The sequence below is a fragment of the Chelmon rostratus genome, chromosome 12 (assembly GCF_017976325.1).
Source record: "Chelmon rostratus isolate fCheRos1 chromosome 12, fCheRos1.pri, whole genome shotgun sequence".
Lineage (NCBI taxonomy): Eukaryota > Metazoa > Chordata > Actinopteri > Chaetodontiformes > Chaetodontidae > Chelmon > Chelmon rostratus.
The window spans coordinates 10,365,873-10,382,606 of NC_055669.1; the positions used below are offsets into that span (position 1 = coordinate 10,365,873).

Below are 16,734 nucleotides of genomic sequence, written 5' to 3' on the forward strand. Positions count from 1 at the left end.
ACATTTGTTCATGTATGCAAATAATCTGATTCTAATCCAAAATTTCCAAAAGTTGTGAATTTATAAACATAAAGATTAAAGACATACATAGAAATATAACAATAACATAAAGAACGAGGACTGACTATGCCAAAAGTACAAAACCCATAAACTTCACAGAACTTTCTATTACATAAACAACAGACTGCAGCATCCACTCTGCAAGAAGGAACACTGACGCAGGTCCTTCATACCAACAACTGTCAGAGTTTTCAACTTGAGCGTTGCTTAATGTCTCACTGCTTTCCATATTTAGACTGTTGTTTGTACAGACGTGGGATTTATCATACAATATTACTTTTTTTCCCACTCCCATTTAAATCTACTGTGACATATATATATTTTATTGTGCAATAGCATTCATGCTGTAGTCCCTTTATTCAACTTGTGCAACTGCTACCCATGTGCAATTTGTGGAAAATCTGTTCTTTTGGCAGTAGATTTTTATGGCAATTGTTTCATAGTTATTGCAGCAATGCACTTTATATATATTTTTTTTTCTACATATTTTTTTTCTTTTATATAGTCGCTTGTAAAATATGTACATATATATATAGTTAACTTTTATTTTGTATTTTGTTTTTTTGAATTTCTCTATCTCTGTTGCTATTTCCCTTCCAACTGCTCTTACATGCTGCTGTAATACCCAAATTTCCCAAAATTTGTTTTTTACATTGTGTTTCATACATACATTTTCTCTCATAACTTGCTCCATGATTTGACTTCTCCAGTCTTGAAGCCAGTCTCTCATATTCACACAATTTCTCTACCATAACATTTTCCACTTTTACCTCTAAAATATGGTTTCTTAAAACAATTCGCTAGGACAGACAGACAGACAGACAGACAGACAGACAGACAGACAGATAGATAGATAGATAGATAGATAGAATTTATTTATCCCAGGCTGGGAAATTGCAGGATGAAATTCACTGGTTATTTTTGCCTGATAAAACTGCAGCTATCACACCACTGCATGTGAAATAACATTTTTATTACTGTCTATTATAATGTTAAACGATGTGACAATCCTTTGTGGCCTGACCCTCTCACTCTTTCATTCAGAATTAAAGAGTGTCTGACGGCTGGCCTCAGCTGGATGCTGGTCTGCTGGCATGCCAGTAAAGAGCGCCCCCGTGAGGAAGGTATTTGAAGCGCAGGGACTCCTCCCCTCCCTCTGCAGAGTTGGGAGCTCTCCCCTTCTGCGGCCAGCTCGCCTTGACAGCCCAAACTGGCGCAGAGTCTCGGCACAAACCTTTCCCATATTTTTTCTGGCATATAACGACAATTCATAGCCATACTTTTCACGCATCCTCTTCCGGAGACAAGCGTTGGAGCGGCCTCGTCTAGAATGGGGAACCGAGACGATGAATACGATTTCTTGTTCAAAGGTAAAAAAAAAAAAAAAAAAAAAAAAAAAAAGATGACTGCATTCCCCCTTTACACAGGCTCTCGCCGACGAAGCTATGCTTTATAGATAAATCTCGCACTGTGTCATTTTCGCTGAGCAGATATCTGCATTTTCTAAGGAATCGGACTAATGTGTTTTTTCTCAGGAGCTGCTCGGATGATAATCGCTTGGTGCTGTTACAACATAATGCTGTCATTGTGACATTACAGCGCCTGCAGCTATATTTATAGGTATAGGATGCAACACCCTGCCCGTGCTCGGCCTTTGTATTAAACTTTCATCAACTCACGGAGCAGGATTTGGTCGTTTGAGTCACCAGTTTCCTCGTTTATTGAATGACATTTGATGTGTTTCTGCTCATTCCACCTCATGTGGTTGATTAAAGGCCTATTAGCCTCCAGTGATCAATAAGCTTCATCCTCGGATGATTGTGAGAGTCAGCTCTTATTGAAAATGCTCATAACTTTGTGTCTTAGCCTTATTGTGATCACCAGCAGGCCCGTTCAGCTTGAGGTCGAAGCGGTACCAGACTCAGGTCCATGTTTATCTTCAGGACTCAGTTGGATCCAGAATGCCCTCCTTTGATCGTGCTATCAGCTCCTGTGGCACATTAACATCCTGGGCCTGTATAAGCCAAAGGGCCATTTAGATGTAACAAAGTATCCTCTGTGGGATGAATAGGGCATCTGCCGGAGGCGAGGGCTCTCTCCCTCCCTCTCTAGCTCTCCCTCTCTACCCGAGCCATCATCTGTGTACCCGGTCGAAGCAGGAAGGGCAAGGCGGCCTGAAACTTGTCGATTCAGGTTTTGATGGAGCCCTGTTATCAGCTTCCTGCAGCCCGGGCCAGCGCGGTGTCGGCAGGGACAAAGTTCGGCTCTATTTCCTTTTGTCGAAGGGAGAGAGAGAAAACAAAAGGGCTCCACCTCTGCTGCTGCGCTGGGAACAGCAGCCACCTCAGCCCGGCCCTGACACCGGCTCATCCCCCGGTCCGTGAGCCACTCTGATGTCTCATTTAACACAGCCGACACATGCGTGAAATGCTGGATGCCACACAGCAGCTGTTCAGACACTGACTTTGTGCTTAATTCATGGTTCTTTGAGATGTTTTCAACGTCAGGTTCCCACATGTATACTCAGTGTTGCTGCCACCTTCCTACAGACGGTGTCTTCATTGCTCTGGAATGAGTTAATCAGGTGAAAGCCTCCCCACCTGCGTGCTCACAGGTAGATTTCAGCAGTTTATTTACTTGACTGGAAGGGCCCAGCATATAAAGTTCATTAAAGACGCAGGGTGAAGAGCAGATCCCTCATTTATTCAGTTCTCCTCAGTGCAACAAATGGTTCTTAAAAATCATCCCCTGTACTCCATTATTTAGATTCGGCCATCACCAACTAAAGCACCTCTTTATTTCGTGGATAATCCTTCAGGCACTTCAGGGCTTTAATTCCTGTTTGGGTTATCTGCTGGGTGAGTGATGGCACAATGAATAACGGTACCTCTTCATGATGTTAGGTGGTTGGCTTACTAATCGACACGTGTTTTTTGTGGGTTTTTTTAAGCTGGCTTACCCTCCTTCTCTGTGCGAGTGGGTCTCTACAGCGACACCAGAAACAGTCTGGATTGGCACAACAGTTCAAATAAAAGAATGGTTGTTCAGCTGCTCTGATCTGAATTATGAGTGAGGAAAGGTGGATGGTGTCAGACACACAGTTCAGTGTTGCATATTGCTTAAAACGACAGGCTGCACATGACTTATCAAATAATCTAACACATAGTTTATTCAATGTCTGTTACACAATGCTGCGCTGCTGCTGTCGTTGCTTTTTTAGTCAGGATGTCTCATGTTATTGTTGATGTATTGTAAAGCCGTGCCTTTGTCTTTGTCTTTTGATAAATGCTGCTGAGAAACTCCTTGAAATAGATCAGAAAGAGATTTGTTTCTTTACAAACATTTCACAATGATCCTTTTCATTAAGTTAAGAGCTGTATGAATTTAAAAAGAATTGTCAAGGGCTTGTATTGACTCGAGCCTTGTATTTTGTGATACACTCGAACTTTACAATAGAAATGTGTTTTTCATATCCCATAAATCACGTACACACACAAGCATGAAGCCCCTGGGTTCTGCTGAAACAACCTTTAGAGGCATTACTTTATGCAATATCCACATTTCTTGGATCTATTAATATATATAGCCCATCCCCTGCCTCTCCCATCACACATACGGTACCACACAAACATGCTTGTCTCATCTTTTTCCCTCCCTCCCTCCCCCCTTCTCTTTCCCTCCGCAGTTGTGTTAATTGGGGACTCGGGCGTAGGGAAGAGCAACCTGCTCTCTCGATTCACACGAAACGAGTTCAACCTAGAGAGCAAGAGCACTATCGGGGTGGAGTTCGCCACGCGCAGCATTCAGGTGGACGGCAAGACGATAAAGGCTCAGATCTGGGATACAGCAGGACAGGAGCGCTACAGAGCCATCACCTCGGCGTGAGTCCGCCTCTGTGTGCTGCAGAGAACCCTGCCTGTCACCTGAAACCCCTCAGTGTGGGGAAGTGCTTCAGTCACAGTTGACACATTATCCCGCAGAATAGAGCACTTCAAATGAGGCAGATCTTTGGACATGTTCTCCAACATTTAGTTAAAGAGGAAGACCCCAGGCAGCCCTCTTAACGCCCTAGATACATAGGTGGATCTGATAAAAAACGTGTAATGAAAACCAGTGATTTTTAAGACTAAACCTGGCAAAATAGTCTTGTTCGACCCCCTGACGTTTCCTGTCATCTTTGCTCCTGCTACAGATACTACAGAGGAGCGGTGGGGGCGCTCTTAGTGTACGACATAGCCAAACACCTGACCTATGAGAATGTGGAGCGCTGGCTGAAGGAGCTGAGGGACCACGCCGACAACAACATCGTCATCATGCTGGTTGGCAACAAGAGCGACCTGCGCCACCTCCGGGCCGTGCCCACAGACGAGGCCCGGGCCTTCGCAGGTACTGGAACCTACAGACAGACACAGGACCAGGCCTGATGTTAGAGCACAGGGAGGGATTTTACAGAGTCTGTTTATTATTGTCAATTTACAGACATTTGATTTGCATATTGTGTGTATAGAGATAATTGACATCACAATTACAATCTATGTAGCCTGTATTGCCTGTACTGCTGTGCTCCATTATTACACATTAACTCATGTTGCTGGGTTTTTATGATAAATAGGAAGCTTCTGTTGCTGTTAAATCCAGGCTTTCTTTTCTCACCCTCAGAGAAGAACAATCTGTCATTCATAGAAACTTCAGCCTTGGACTCCACAAACGTTGAAGAAGCCTTTAAGAATATCCTTACAGGTACGCCTATGAACAGTGGTGGGACATCGGAGTGAAAGTACTTTTTACTTTAATTATTCCCAAACCTTGGTCTAATAGCACACCATTACTATGTGATTCTAAGCTAAAGTCGTGTTACTTAGAGGTCCAGTGTGTAGTACTGGCTCTAGAGAGCGTCTTTCATGTTTTTTACAAGCCACTGTAGGCTCTCCTACATGCTTGGAGGGAGAAGGTGAGGTGAGGGGTATTCAGCTGGTTGCAATCTGCAACCTCACCACTAGATGCCACCAAATCGTAAACACTGGAAGTTAAAGATTTTACCTCATGTGTTCAGGCACTAAACCTTTGTGTGAAATAGCATAAATTTAAAACCAGTTTTTAAACTAGCTCCTCATATTAAAATATTATTTGCAACTAAAAAAGGGTAATATTTTACTGCATCATTGAACATGTTTCTCTAACATGTTTGTTCTGAGGTGCCAAGTGAGGATGATGCAAGTTGTTTCAGTGCTGTAGATACCTACTGTGGTTAGAAAGGTGGTCTTCTGAGATAATCTTTGCCAGCTCACCCAAAAAGAACATAAGAATTTAGGGGTGAAATTGCTGATCTGTTTCTGTTCCGCCTTTTCAAAAACAGAAATCTACCGCATCGTCTCGCAGAAACAGATTGCTGAGCGGTCTGCCCACGACGAGTCCCCAGGAAACAACGTGGTGGACATCAGCGTGCCACCAACCACGGACGGCCAGAGGGGGAGCAAACTGCAGTGCTGTCAGAACCTGTAACCCATGGCCACTATCCCTCCTCACCTGGGTCGATTATTAATTGAAATCCAGTGTCAGTGTGCTTCCATCCGCCTGGGGTGCAATATTGTCTGAATCTACACTTTTTAGATCAGTGGAGTCAGTTCTGTCATGCCACACGTGATCAATCCTAAAAAGAGGTGTGTGAATTGATTTCAAATTATAATCTGACCCAGGTACAATCTGCTACATCCCTGTGCAAAAACAGGACTGGTGGTACCGCGTAAGTAGCTACCAGTTACCCATGATAGTGTAGCAGAATAGCTTGGCCTGAGACCTTGTAAGCCTAGACATCTCCCTGGTAGACGGTTATTGCCATGCGCTGGAGGCCTGGGTTTGAGTCCTGCCTGTTTCAGTTGTACCAGCAGTCCTGTTTTTTGGGCTTTCCTTCTCCTCCTCCTCCTTGTTCAGTCATCATCTCAAAAGTGGTTGTGACGCTGCTGATGCTTATTTCATTTTGTGTAAAATATATTCATTTTTTTTTGTTTTGATTTTGATAGCTTGTCTGCTCACATACATTATATTAATGCCATGAAATTAAATTTTACAATATTATGGTGCTTGTGCTCTTTTTTATTTTAGCAACACATCACACAAAATGACACAATGTACCTGAAGTGACCTTACCACAAAACCACCTTGTAACACTGATATTTTTGATGTACTTTGACTGTAGCTTCTGGTCTGGTGATGGAGTTAGCTTTATAGGTTATATATGGAGATGACTCGGGGGAGGTGATTACTGAGGCAAGAAAGAAGAGAAAAATCTGCTACGCAAATTTGTGTTGAATAGAAACTTTGCTCTTTTTCTGAAGTATTAGTTTTATCTCTTTAGGCCTCATATAGTTAATTTAAAGAAACCATCTGAGGAGCTTAAAGGGGAACCCATTCTTTGGTGGAGCTGGTAACAAATCATTAAACGTGACAAGGGGCCCCCAGTCGGACACTGCTTTTTTTTGTAATGTGTCGCAAACATAAAAGAATGTGAGCAGCAATGTATTGTATTTCACAAATGTGCATGTTTTTATGTAAAATCTTAATCTGAAAAGTAACTAGTGACTATTATTTTAAATTAAGTGTAGTGGACTTTCCCTCTGAAATGCAGTGAAGTATAAAACAGATTGAAGAGGAAATCTTCGAAGTACAAGTGCCTGAAATTGTACTTAAGTACAATACTTGAGTAAATGTCACATTCATAGTATTCACTGTGGCTGTCACAAAGGTCTCCCAGCACAAATATATTACATGGGAAAACAATTCTACATATTTACACAATAAGACTGTGAAACCTCAGGACATGACCCCCCCACCCCCCCAGTGATTGATCATTTGATAATATCTCCAAAGGCCACATGAAGATCGTTAGTAGCTGAAATACCTAAAACCAGCAGACAAGTCACATTCCACATTGATTTCGTCCAGGAGTCCCTCGTGTTTTATTGCACAGTAACCCAACTTTCCAGGGGATGCAGCAGGAAGACTACAATAACACAAAATACTTTGTTAGCATTTGCTGCATACATCGATCGACATCTCAGAACACATTTCTCTTTTGCACCTTCACAGAGCACCCGCCTGCAACATCTCTGCTTTTATATTGAACAAGTCTGTAATCTCACTATTCAGAACACTGGTATCTCGTCTATTTAAAATTGCATCTCTTGTGATGTAGGACATAACTACTGGTCATTGCTAGGCAGCTCAATTAATGAATGGTGCATTTACAAGTGGAGCAGGGCCGTTTGCTAATGCACTTTTATGACAATAGTAGAGATGTCATCCAATTAGAATGTAAACACTTTCCACACCTTTAATACTATTTCTTTTTACATCACCGCAGTTCCGTTTGACGGCTGCAGGGAGTGTTACCCATATACTACAATCCTCACTGACCCCATGACAAGTGTGATAAATATGTGATGCCTTAGCTTGTCTGAACAGGAGGAGGAGTTGATTTTCACCGTTCAGACAGCAATGATAAAGCTTTACCAGGAAAATTTAAAAGGGTTCAGATTATAGACAAGACCTTGCAACTGTTGCCCTTTACTTGTCAAGAATGAATATTCACAGATAGACTTTGTCAGTCACGTTTTTCGATTATTATCCTGCCGGGCTACTGGCTGCCCATTGTTCAAAAACAACTAAATACATTGTGAAGGGGCATGGGGGAATTATAGGTAGTGAATACGTTTCATATTATACTGTAGTAGCATGCTGAATTCAGTTATATCCTGCTACATTAGCTTGTGTCTTAGTATTTCATAAGTTTGTGTCACAGACATACAGTTGAGCTGGTCAGTCCATTGTCCATGTGTTCATGTCATTCACATCCCAGCACTGGCTGTCCGGTGACAAATCTGTGTTTCAACTATGACTCCGGAATGAGTTCTTCCCAAAACCACTGTTTGTGGTCGGCCAAGACCGTAGTAGTTTACATCAAGTGCTTCAATAAAAGAAAACAGGAGGAGAACGTAGCTCTCTCTCCTCTCAGAATGGTCCATAGGAAGTGCAAAAGTTCATTAATATGATTAATTTTGGGGGGGTTTTTTGTTTTGTATTTTTTTAAGAGAGTGCCTCAGTGGGTGCTATTTTAAATATTCCCATTGGCACCGCTCTGCACTCATACGATGGTCTCGTCAGTCATTTTCTTGGTCGACTTGGTCGGCACAGAACGTTGGGTGGTGTGCGCCCCTTTCATGTCGGGCATGAGCAGGCGCACTTTCTGATTGGTCCGCCTCCACTCCGAGTACAACTGACAGTGATACCGAAATGACACCTGAGATTGGATGGAAGAAGAGTGGGAGGGGGCAAGACAGGAGGCGACAACAGAGGAGGAAGATAGACATCAATACAACTGAGAACAAGATATTTGAGACAGAGTAGTGCGGATGCAGGGCAGGGACAATACGCTGGCTGAAGCTGCAGCTGATGCACGACAGGCACTAACGCTGCAAGCCAAAGGGCTAAACTTTAATTGTCATTTCTACTGATTCTTTTGCTGAAGATTAAAGGATTAAGTTTCTGAAGAAGGTTTCAGATTCACAACATATCCTATTTTTAAAGAATAGGATCCAGTGACAGAAAAGCAGCTTATTATTACTTAAGAGTAAGCCAGCTTACTCTTACTGTCTCAATAAGTTATGCATGCATGTGTATGCATGAACCATCTGGCCAGCTTCCAAACAAACGAGTGATCTGTGTCAGAGATTATCAAGATCTCACATCTCTCCACCATTTGATTTTGTTCAAGCACCATTCAAGGTCACAGTGGGACCAGAAAACAGTGATATCGTTTCTGCGATAATCAACAGCAGAGCACAAATCTGTGGGTTTGGTTCTTATTCTATTGTGTCTGTGCCAGCTAACATTTGTTTTCGAAATCTGTGTGGGACACCAAGATATTAAAAACAACTTGTGGGTGTCAAGATGCCAGAGAGAAAAGCATTCACTCTGTGTCTGCCTATTAAATGCACAGTATGTAATTTCTGCCGCTAGGGATCAAAACAATAACAAAAGACAAAGTTTGATGATGTTGTGAGGTAGCGTGGGATTGAGGGAGTTGTTGTCTTCATTGTTAAACAACCGCCATCGCTGATGAAAATTAATAATAGCTCCATCATGAGTGAGCAACACTAACCACACAGAGGCTAGCTAGCTTGTTTGCTACCTCACTGACGTCTCATCTGCTGCTTCCCTGAAAGTTTTAGCAATCAGAGGGTGTACAAAGCTTGATGCACTGACAGGTGACCTAATGGAATGTATTAAATTACCATAAATAAAAATATGGATTTCTCTGGGTTTGAACATTGGGATTCTGTGAGTACAGAATTCAATAAAATATATATCATCAGTCCAGTCGTTCTTATTCATTTTAATGTAGACATGTTACATATTATGCCTTAACCAGATGTACATGAACATGTGTGTCATCATGCTTTTCTCAATTACAGGAGATTAAGTTAAGTAATGGATTAGTTACCAGTGTCCAAAGGATGTAGATGGTGAAGAGGGCGATGGTAAGGGCGATGAGGCCAACAGCCTCAAGTCTGCTCTTCAGCTGCAGGTGGTCCTGGGCTCCCCTCAGACACAGCCAGCCGGAGATGGCTGCCAGGGGCGTGATGAGGAGGAAGCAGGCCATATCACACAGCAGCGTGCGCTTCTCACTGCGAGGGCCTGGGTCCTTCAGCCACTGAGCAACAGCAAAATGAAAAGTCCATTGTCCGACAGAAAATTAGCTTTCTACAGTATCACCTAAACCAGCGATACTCTGATTGCTTCATGCATCTCAGTTAGCAAAGAGTATTGCAACAAAATCCTACATGGCAAAAAAAGAATTAAAAAGGTGGGACTTTCATGCATAAGTAATAGGAATGCATTGATACAACTGAAAACTAGTCCTATGAAGAGAGCTCTTATTACAAGGTCAGGCAACCATCTCATTAATACAAGCAAACCATGTCACATCCTGATGATGCTACCTGTTGGCACACACTTTACATGACTTAAAATCACTCACAGTCACTTCAAACATCAGTACAAGGCCAAAAGCAAAAATAGCCTGCTTTGCTTTAGATAAATTAGTCTTGCTTATTTCCTCCTCTTTTTGGATGAAAAAAGAAGAAGAAAAATAGGACAACAAAAACATTTCTCCTAGCAGTAAAAACTGTCTCACCTGTGTGAGTGGTTGTGGCCGTCGTTCAATAGTGAATTCTGTGTGACAGAGTTCACAGTAGCTGGTGTTGGAGGAGGACAGCCACTTCTCCAAGCAGCTCTTGTGCACTTTACCCAGCGTACCAGTGCAGTCGCAGGGGGAGAGCAGTGTCTCCCCTCCAGCTCCCTCATGACAAATCCGACACATGCCCACATCACTGTGGAGCAAAGCAGAGCAGACAAAAGTATGACGATTAACCAAAGAACAATGTAATTACAGTATGTTCATTAGGGCCCCATGTGACTTCCTCCCTCACTTACCTCTGCGAGCTCACTGCTTTGACAACGGTGGAGAGTGGGCGGCCATCTTTAGCCGTAACCTTGGCAATGTACTGGGCCTGTGCAGTAGAATCAGACTCCTCTGAATCCTTGGAGGCATCAGATTCTGCGTTCCCGGAGTAATCACAAAGAGAGCCGGGTAGGTGGCAGCACCCTGACGAAGACATGGCTCAACTGAGGGTGACAGTGACTAAGATGATGGTGGAGGCGACTTCAGAAGAGGCTCTGATCCAAAACCTGATGCCCTACACCTCTTCTCTCCTCCCGTGACCACCTACAGAGCAAATGCCTGGTGGATTATGACCAGGAGATGAACAACAGACAAACTATGGGTGACTTGAAATGACAACATTGATACAACATGATGTTATTTTTGCAAGCCTCTCATAGATTCTTTCTATGTCTCACTGATGTCATGTTGATACATGAGAAGGCGACATCCTACTGTTTTACTGTATGTCTCAAAAAGGCTGGAAATACGATTTACTGGAAATAAACAAGAGACACAACTTTCAGAGAGTCTCACATCAAGGCACAAAATTCCCCATATTAGCCATTTACCAAATGAGTCCATCAGGACAAACAAAGGCATGTTGTGACATCGAGTTGTGCTTGAGCCTCACAGAACATTATTAAATTCAAGACAGCATGATTGGTAACAACGCCAAATATGTTCTGCATCAGTGAGACGTGTGAAAATGCATGCACAACACACCTGGAACATTTCAACTAGAGTGATGGTGGAGCCATAAAAAAATATTTTGTATTTAAAGTGTTTTACCAAATAGAGGTAATTAATACCTTTTAGTAAATAAGGGTGATATGGAGTCAGTAAACTGTGTTGGCAAGCGAATACATGATGCAGCACCCTGCTGTGCACAGCAAAATAACTGGAGTTGAAGTTTAGGGTGAACTTTGGGTACAGTGGGGGTCGTTTGAGGAACAGGCTGTGTTACCTTCACCAGCCCCTGCAACCTGCCCTCCAGACTGATGCTGTCACTAATATACTCTTACACAACTTCCATGAAAAAGAAGCATTACAATGTTTAAACAAATGTTTAAAGCCCCAGACGACAAAGCAAAATAAACCACACTAAAGCCATTAGGATTGAAGTCATGCTGTAGATCTGGTGGCTTAGCTCTGTTATCATCAAACTGAGTGCCAAGAAAATAAATCCTCGAGCTGTCAGACTGCGTGAGCCCTGTAAATCTACACTGTCCACTAATAGTGGAAGATTAACAGTCAAATTTCACAGCTAATTTTGGCCGATGTGTAGCTGTAGATACAGGATTGATACAGTGCCGTTAGTGTACAACAGCTAACAAATGCAAAACGTATCCCCATACGCAAAAACCACGTGAAGCAGTCGAACAACACGCTGATGTGCGGTGTTAGTATATAGAAAAGCAGGCAAACAAGGTGAAAAACAGACGTTAGCATAAATTTACTCACCCGACGGCTCCCTTTTCTCGCTTGGCCTTGGCCTTGGCCCTGCGTTAACCACACACAGGCTAGCTGAGCTAACTGGACAGCCCTAGCTACAAACTATGACATTGACATCTAACCAAAAGCTGGTGATATCAGGCGATACAAAAGACGACCACATGCGCTGCATCTTCTCCATGGCTTGTAGTATATCTCCCTCGAGTGATTTTGTTCGGAAAGGTGGGTAGAAATGGCTGTTTCTGTCAGGATTACTAGACACAGCTATCGTGGCTAACAGGCTAGCAACGGGCAAGCCTTCCTCAGCGTCCCTCAGCTGTGCGTTGGTCATGTGACACAATGCTGCCTTCAAAGTCAGTACCGACGTTGTAGTAATGACAACTTTACACACATGCCACTTATCACACTGGCAAATACAACTAGTACGCCTGTAAGAAGTGGAACTACATGTAATTTTCTATTTCCAAGTGAGCTGCTTAGACGTCAGTAAACATTTCATTCACTCCTAACGTTCCGATGACCATGATCAATGATATAATTCTACAAATGTAGTTTACGAGGAGGCTGGAATGCAGCGTAAGGTACAAACAATATCTACAAAACCTGTGATCGTGACTCTTCGGAGAAACTGTGGTTCAAATGTTTCAGGCTTTTTCCTGTCAACATTGGTTTGATTTCAACAAGGACATGACCGTTATCCTCCACCGAGAAATCAGTTACATCAAAGTCATCTAAAAATAAAACCGCTAGGTGGCATTATTTAGTCAACGGTGTCAGGGTGGCGCAGAGAGGACGGTTGGGACCGTTGTTCCACAGGTGATGTTAAAACACCTGCAGGCGTGCGAGACAAGGATCTGAAGGGTTCTTTATAAAAATTAGCAAGTCTGCCATCAATGGCAGTCACTTGACATTAGCACAATGGCAAAACACAGCAATGACTGCTTAATAAATCATATCACACAACAGTTGCCTAGAGAGAATCCGCAAAATCACCTCAACTGACTTCATTAAAATGCTAATACATCAATGATTATAATCCAGCAGTATTATATATAACACTGGCAGAGGCTGGTCTGCTGCATGATGACTACTTTTACTTTTGATACTATAAGCACATTTTGTTAATAATAATTAAATAGTTCAATTTGAGGGAAAGTTTTATTGCATTGTAGTATTGCTTCTTTTGCTTTAGTAGTTGATCTGAATACTTCATCCATGATCCACCACTGGGTTACAGGTGTGACTGCTTATCTGGCTGGCATTTACATTTTTCTTCTCTTTGGGCCATACTAGATCATGGGTGGTGCAAACAACAAATTATTATAAAGCAGGACACTGGTTAGAAACATAGCAATCAAACATGATTTATATATGCTGCACGACTGATACTGTGCTGTTACTATGTACATGTTATTGTACTGTACAAACAGAGCTGCTGATCAGCGAATATAAGAAGTCTCAAACTCTTGTTTATTATTGATTGAGCCAGCTGTACTTTGTAGTGTTGGAAAAAAAGTTTTGATGAGCTCAGTCAGTGACTTTCAACATTTCTCTTTTTAGCACCAGCAACTAAAAAGCAAACTCAATGACATTAAAGTCTTCAAAAGCAAACAGTTAGAAAGGTCCACTTCACCTAGATCTTGAATGCTATGCTTGGACAGACCTAGCTCTGTTTTGGTCAGTCCATCATCATGGTTTAGTTTTGCCACTTGAAGTGAGTGTTTTGTCACCAGATATACAAAGATAATATTGCAATCTAATTCATGCATAATACAGAAATATTCAAGAACATGATACTCTGCAGACTTTTTAAATGTAACTCCTCGTGGATTCTAAATTGTCCCTTTAGTGTGACCTGAAATAGCAACCTCCACGTGTATTTTTTAACCAGTAGTTAAACAGTATCTATTTTTGTCATATTGCCCTGCCTTACCCGCTTCCCCAGCCTCTTCCTTTTCATTCCCTTTGAACCCAAACACTGATAAAGAAAGGGTCCACCCGTGGTGAGTGTGATCGTAGTCCATCGCTAAGGACAGTACACACACACATACACACACACACACACATACACACACACACACACACACACACACACACAAAGACCTCAGAGCGTGTTTTTCATTAGTTATCCCAGCCGTCTGTTTGGTCAAAGTCCAACAGAAATCACGAGACGCTACCTCTCTGCCTATGTGGGATATCATGAGACATGTGTTAGTGGACTTTAACACAGACAGTCACACAAATAAGCACACAATTTATTTACACAGCACATATTTTGGATGTTAGAGCAGTGGGCCACCATTCGAAAATGCAAGAAAATATTATTTAGATAGTAAAAATATTTCAGAAATATTTCGCAGTAAAATTTAGGTGTTGGTTTACTGGATTCATGATCCATTACCACTGTAATAAAGGAGTTTCTGAGGCTGTACAGAAAGTTTGAAACTATTGGAAAGACATGGCAGAGATTCAACAAATTATGAAAATGCGTGTCACAATTCCTGTTAAAACGCTTGTTAAAATGCTTGATTCATTGTCAGTGAGTCATAATTCCTGCTGCTGCATGCATTTCTCTTTATCATGATGCCCGCTCAGCTTCTGGGGAAGCCTGCCTCGTCTGTATTGATGGTGTAAACATACAATTATTATATGTGTATAGCACATTCATTTTTTAGCTCATGTTGCACTGCTTTTCTCTTTTTTCAGCTGCGAGGTCAGGCACACAAACCATATGTTCAGTGCCTTTGTCACATGTGCAGGTTGCTGCAATGTCTGAATTCAAATCTCTGAAGAGCAATGAGATACAATGACCACCTGTTAATTTATAGAAATGAAATTTGTAGCACATTTCTATTAGATGTATGGGTCACAATTTGAAGTTTTGAATCGGTGTGAAGAATTCGATTTGGTACACACAAACAAAATAGTGAAATACATACAGTTTATGCTATATTCCTACATCATTTATCTACAGTATCACAGTTAGGAATGGAGAGTGAGTGAGACAGCCACTGACTGAAATTGAGGCAGACAGATTGCATAATTCATTCACAGCGTTTCGCTTTCAATAACAGTATAATTCGATTGCTGCAATTTGGTCTCGTGATCCTGCAAACTGTCTGTAGGAATCCACATGAGCACCAGTGGAATGCAATCGTTTTTTAATTTTCCACTGCACTCACCCTCGTGAAAAGGACGCTACCTGACCGTACTGCATTTCTCACACTGCAAGTCTATATTCAACTGTCCAAGGGGTACTGTGGCAACCATTTAACACCCTCCATCTGTTTAATGCTGTTCAATATGAAATAGTGTTCTGGACATATTTTGCCACTTTCAGCAGCGTTGAAAGGCCTTGGGATCACTTCATTTTAATATAACCTTGAGTACTTTGGGAAAAACAGACAATAAACAACTCAATTTTAATCACTACTGTTTCAGTTCCTATTCCCACATTCACACAGGAACCAAAACTGTACTGGGATTTCAAAGAATTTCCTCCAGGACCGTTCTGAGTATTAGCCTGTGTTTATCTATGCATCACAGTGTTTATTTTTGATGTTTTGGACTTTCACCTGAAACTGACCATATCGATTCGAAGGTACAAATGGTCCCACAGCAAGAAAACAAAACATAAAGCTGCTTTAATGTAACAGTTTAAAGTCTAAATTGATTATATATAGCAAATATAATATTTCATATGAGACTATTCTATCAACTCAATCTACGTTTATCATGTGAGAGTACTGAAATGTGTTCCTGTAAAATGCCTTTTTGTTTACAAGTTACATAAACAAGATGACTAACTCTACAAAGCTCACGTTGATTGTATTCTGTTGATTTTGATAATTTAATCTTCAAAGGTATATGGAGTAATAAAAAGAGGCATGCCATCCCCTTTCATCTGAAACCGAATCCCTCCTCTCAGCATCCATGCTAAATCTCTGAGTCATGGGATGTACATAACCTCTCTAATGCAGGACACAACATTATTGGTTTTCACTTTACAAATGTGAACGGTGAAACCACGCACATGACTCCAACTTGTCATACTGTGCTCCCAATTACAAAACTGTGTGGATTCATTCAACTCCATGATTGAATCACCCACTGACTATTCTGAGTGTAGTCAGCTGATTGTGTAGCAGCTGTCAGAAATGGAAAAAAGAAAAAACAGTTTTGGTCAATGAAAGTGCATGTTCCCTGCCATGCGAAATGCTATCAATGTGCACTTGATAGCACTTCATGCTGAATGTGATGTGAATCAGCAGCTGCCGTAAGATGGAGCCGATATTTCCAGGTTAAGAACATATAAGAGCATTTCTTATTTAAAGTAGCCCTATGAGTACTATAAATTAGCAAATGCTCTTTGTTAAAGGCCTGGTTAAACAGATGTCTCCAGATGTTCCAGTTGACAGGTTACATGTGCAGATTTTGGCTTAAAACCCTGGTGCCTGAGCTTAGCCAAATTCTTTGTCAATGGGGAAAGGTAAGCATTTGTTTGCTGCCGCCAAATGCTTGGCTCTGTTTTTATTACACTGGATTTAAGACCATGATGAAGGTTAAAGAGCTAACTCACATCCTTAAGGGTGTGAAGTTGATCTTTTGAGTTATATGTGTGTTCATATCAGTCATTGGTGATAAGGATAAAGGCTCGTCAAGGTGCAGTCTGTATTGCAGTATCATTAAATATTGTGATGTGGCAAGGTCAATTGAGAAAT

General features: G+C 41.7%; 2 protein-coding genes across 2 annotated transcripts; one reads left to right on the plus strand and one right to left on the minus strand.

The window, feature by feature from the left end:
- Positions 1 to 1,232: 1,232 nt before the first annotated feature.
- LOC121614431 (ras-related protein Rab-11B-like) lies at positions 1,233 to 6,135 on the plus strand. The gene is made up of 5 exons (XM_041948289.1): positions 1,233 to 1,430; positions 3,746 to 3,941; positions 4,253 to 4,446; positions 4,720 to 4,800; positions 5,417 to 6,135. The coding sequence occupies exons 1-5, from the start codon at positions 1,391 to 1,393 to the stop codon at positions 5,560 to 5,562; spliced, it is 657 nt and encodes a 218-aa protein (XP_041804223.1). The 5' UTR covers positions 1,233 to 1,390; the 3' UTR covers positions 5,563 to 6,135.
- Positions 6,136 to 6,911: 776 nt separating this feature from the next.
- Positions 6,912 to 12,304, minus strand: LOC121615157 (E3 ubiquitin-protein ligase MARCHF2-like). The gene is made up of 5 exons (XM_041949382.1): positions 12,023 to 12,304; positions 10,552 to 10,858; positions 10,253 to 10,448; positions 9,560 to 9,769; positions 6,912 to 8,356 (listed from the first exon to the last, which is right to left on the minus strand). The coding sequence occupies exons 2-5, from the start codon at positions 10,734 to 10,736 to the stop codon at positions 8,201 to 8,203; spliced, it is 747 nt and encodes a 248-aa protein (XP_041805316.1). The 5' UTR covers positions 10,737 to 10,858; positions 12,023 to 12,304; the 3' UTR covers positions 6,912 to 8,200.
- Positions 12,305 to 16,734: the final 4,430 nt, after the last annotated feature.

What these genes read in the sequence shown, in the direction of transcription:
- LOC121614431 (XM_041948289.1), top strand. Translation starts at nt 1,391, where the DNA reads ATGGGGAACCGAGACGATGAATACGATTTCTTGTTCAAAG. An exon ending in ATACGATTTCTTGTTCAAAG is followed by an intron (nt 1,431 to 3,745) that starts GTAAAAAAAAAA and finishes TTCCCTCCGCAG; the next exon opens with TTGTGTTAATTGGGGACTCG. An exon ending in CGAGGCCCGGGCCTTCGCAG is followed by an intron (nt 4,447 to 4,719) that starts GTACTGGAACCT and finishes TCTCACCCTCAG; the next exon opens with AGAAGAACAATCTGTCATTC.
- LOC121615157 (XM_041949382.1), bottom strand. Translation starts at nt 10,736, where the DNA reads ATGTCTTCGTCAGGGTGCTGCCACCTACCCGGCTCTCTTTGTGATTAC. An exon ending in AAAGCAGTGAGCTCGCAGAG is followed by an intron (nt 10,449 to 10,551) that starts GTAAGTGAGGGA and finishes TTTGCTCCACAG; the next exon opens with TGATGTGGGCATGTGTCGGA. An exon ending in GGCCACAACCACTCACACAG is followed by an intron (nt 9,770 to 10,252) that starts GTGAGACAGTTT and finishes GCTGTTGCTCAG; the next exon opens with TGGCTGAAGGACCCAGGCCC.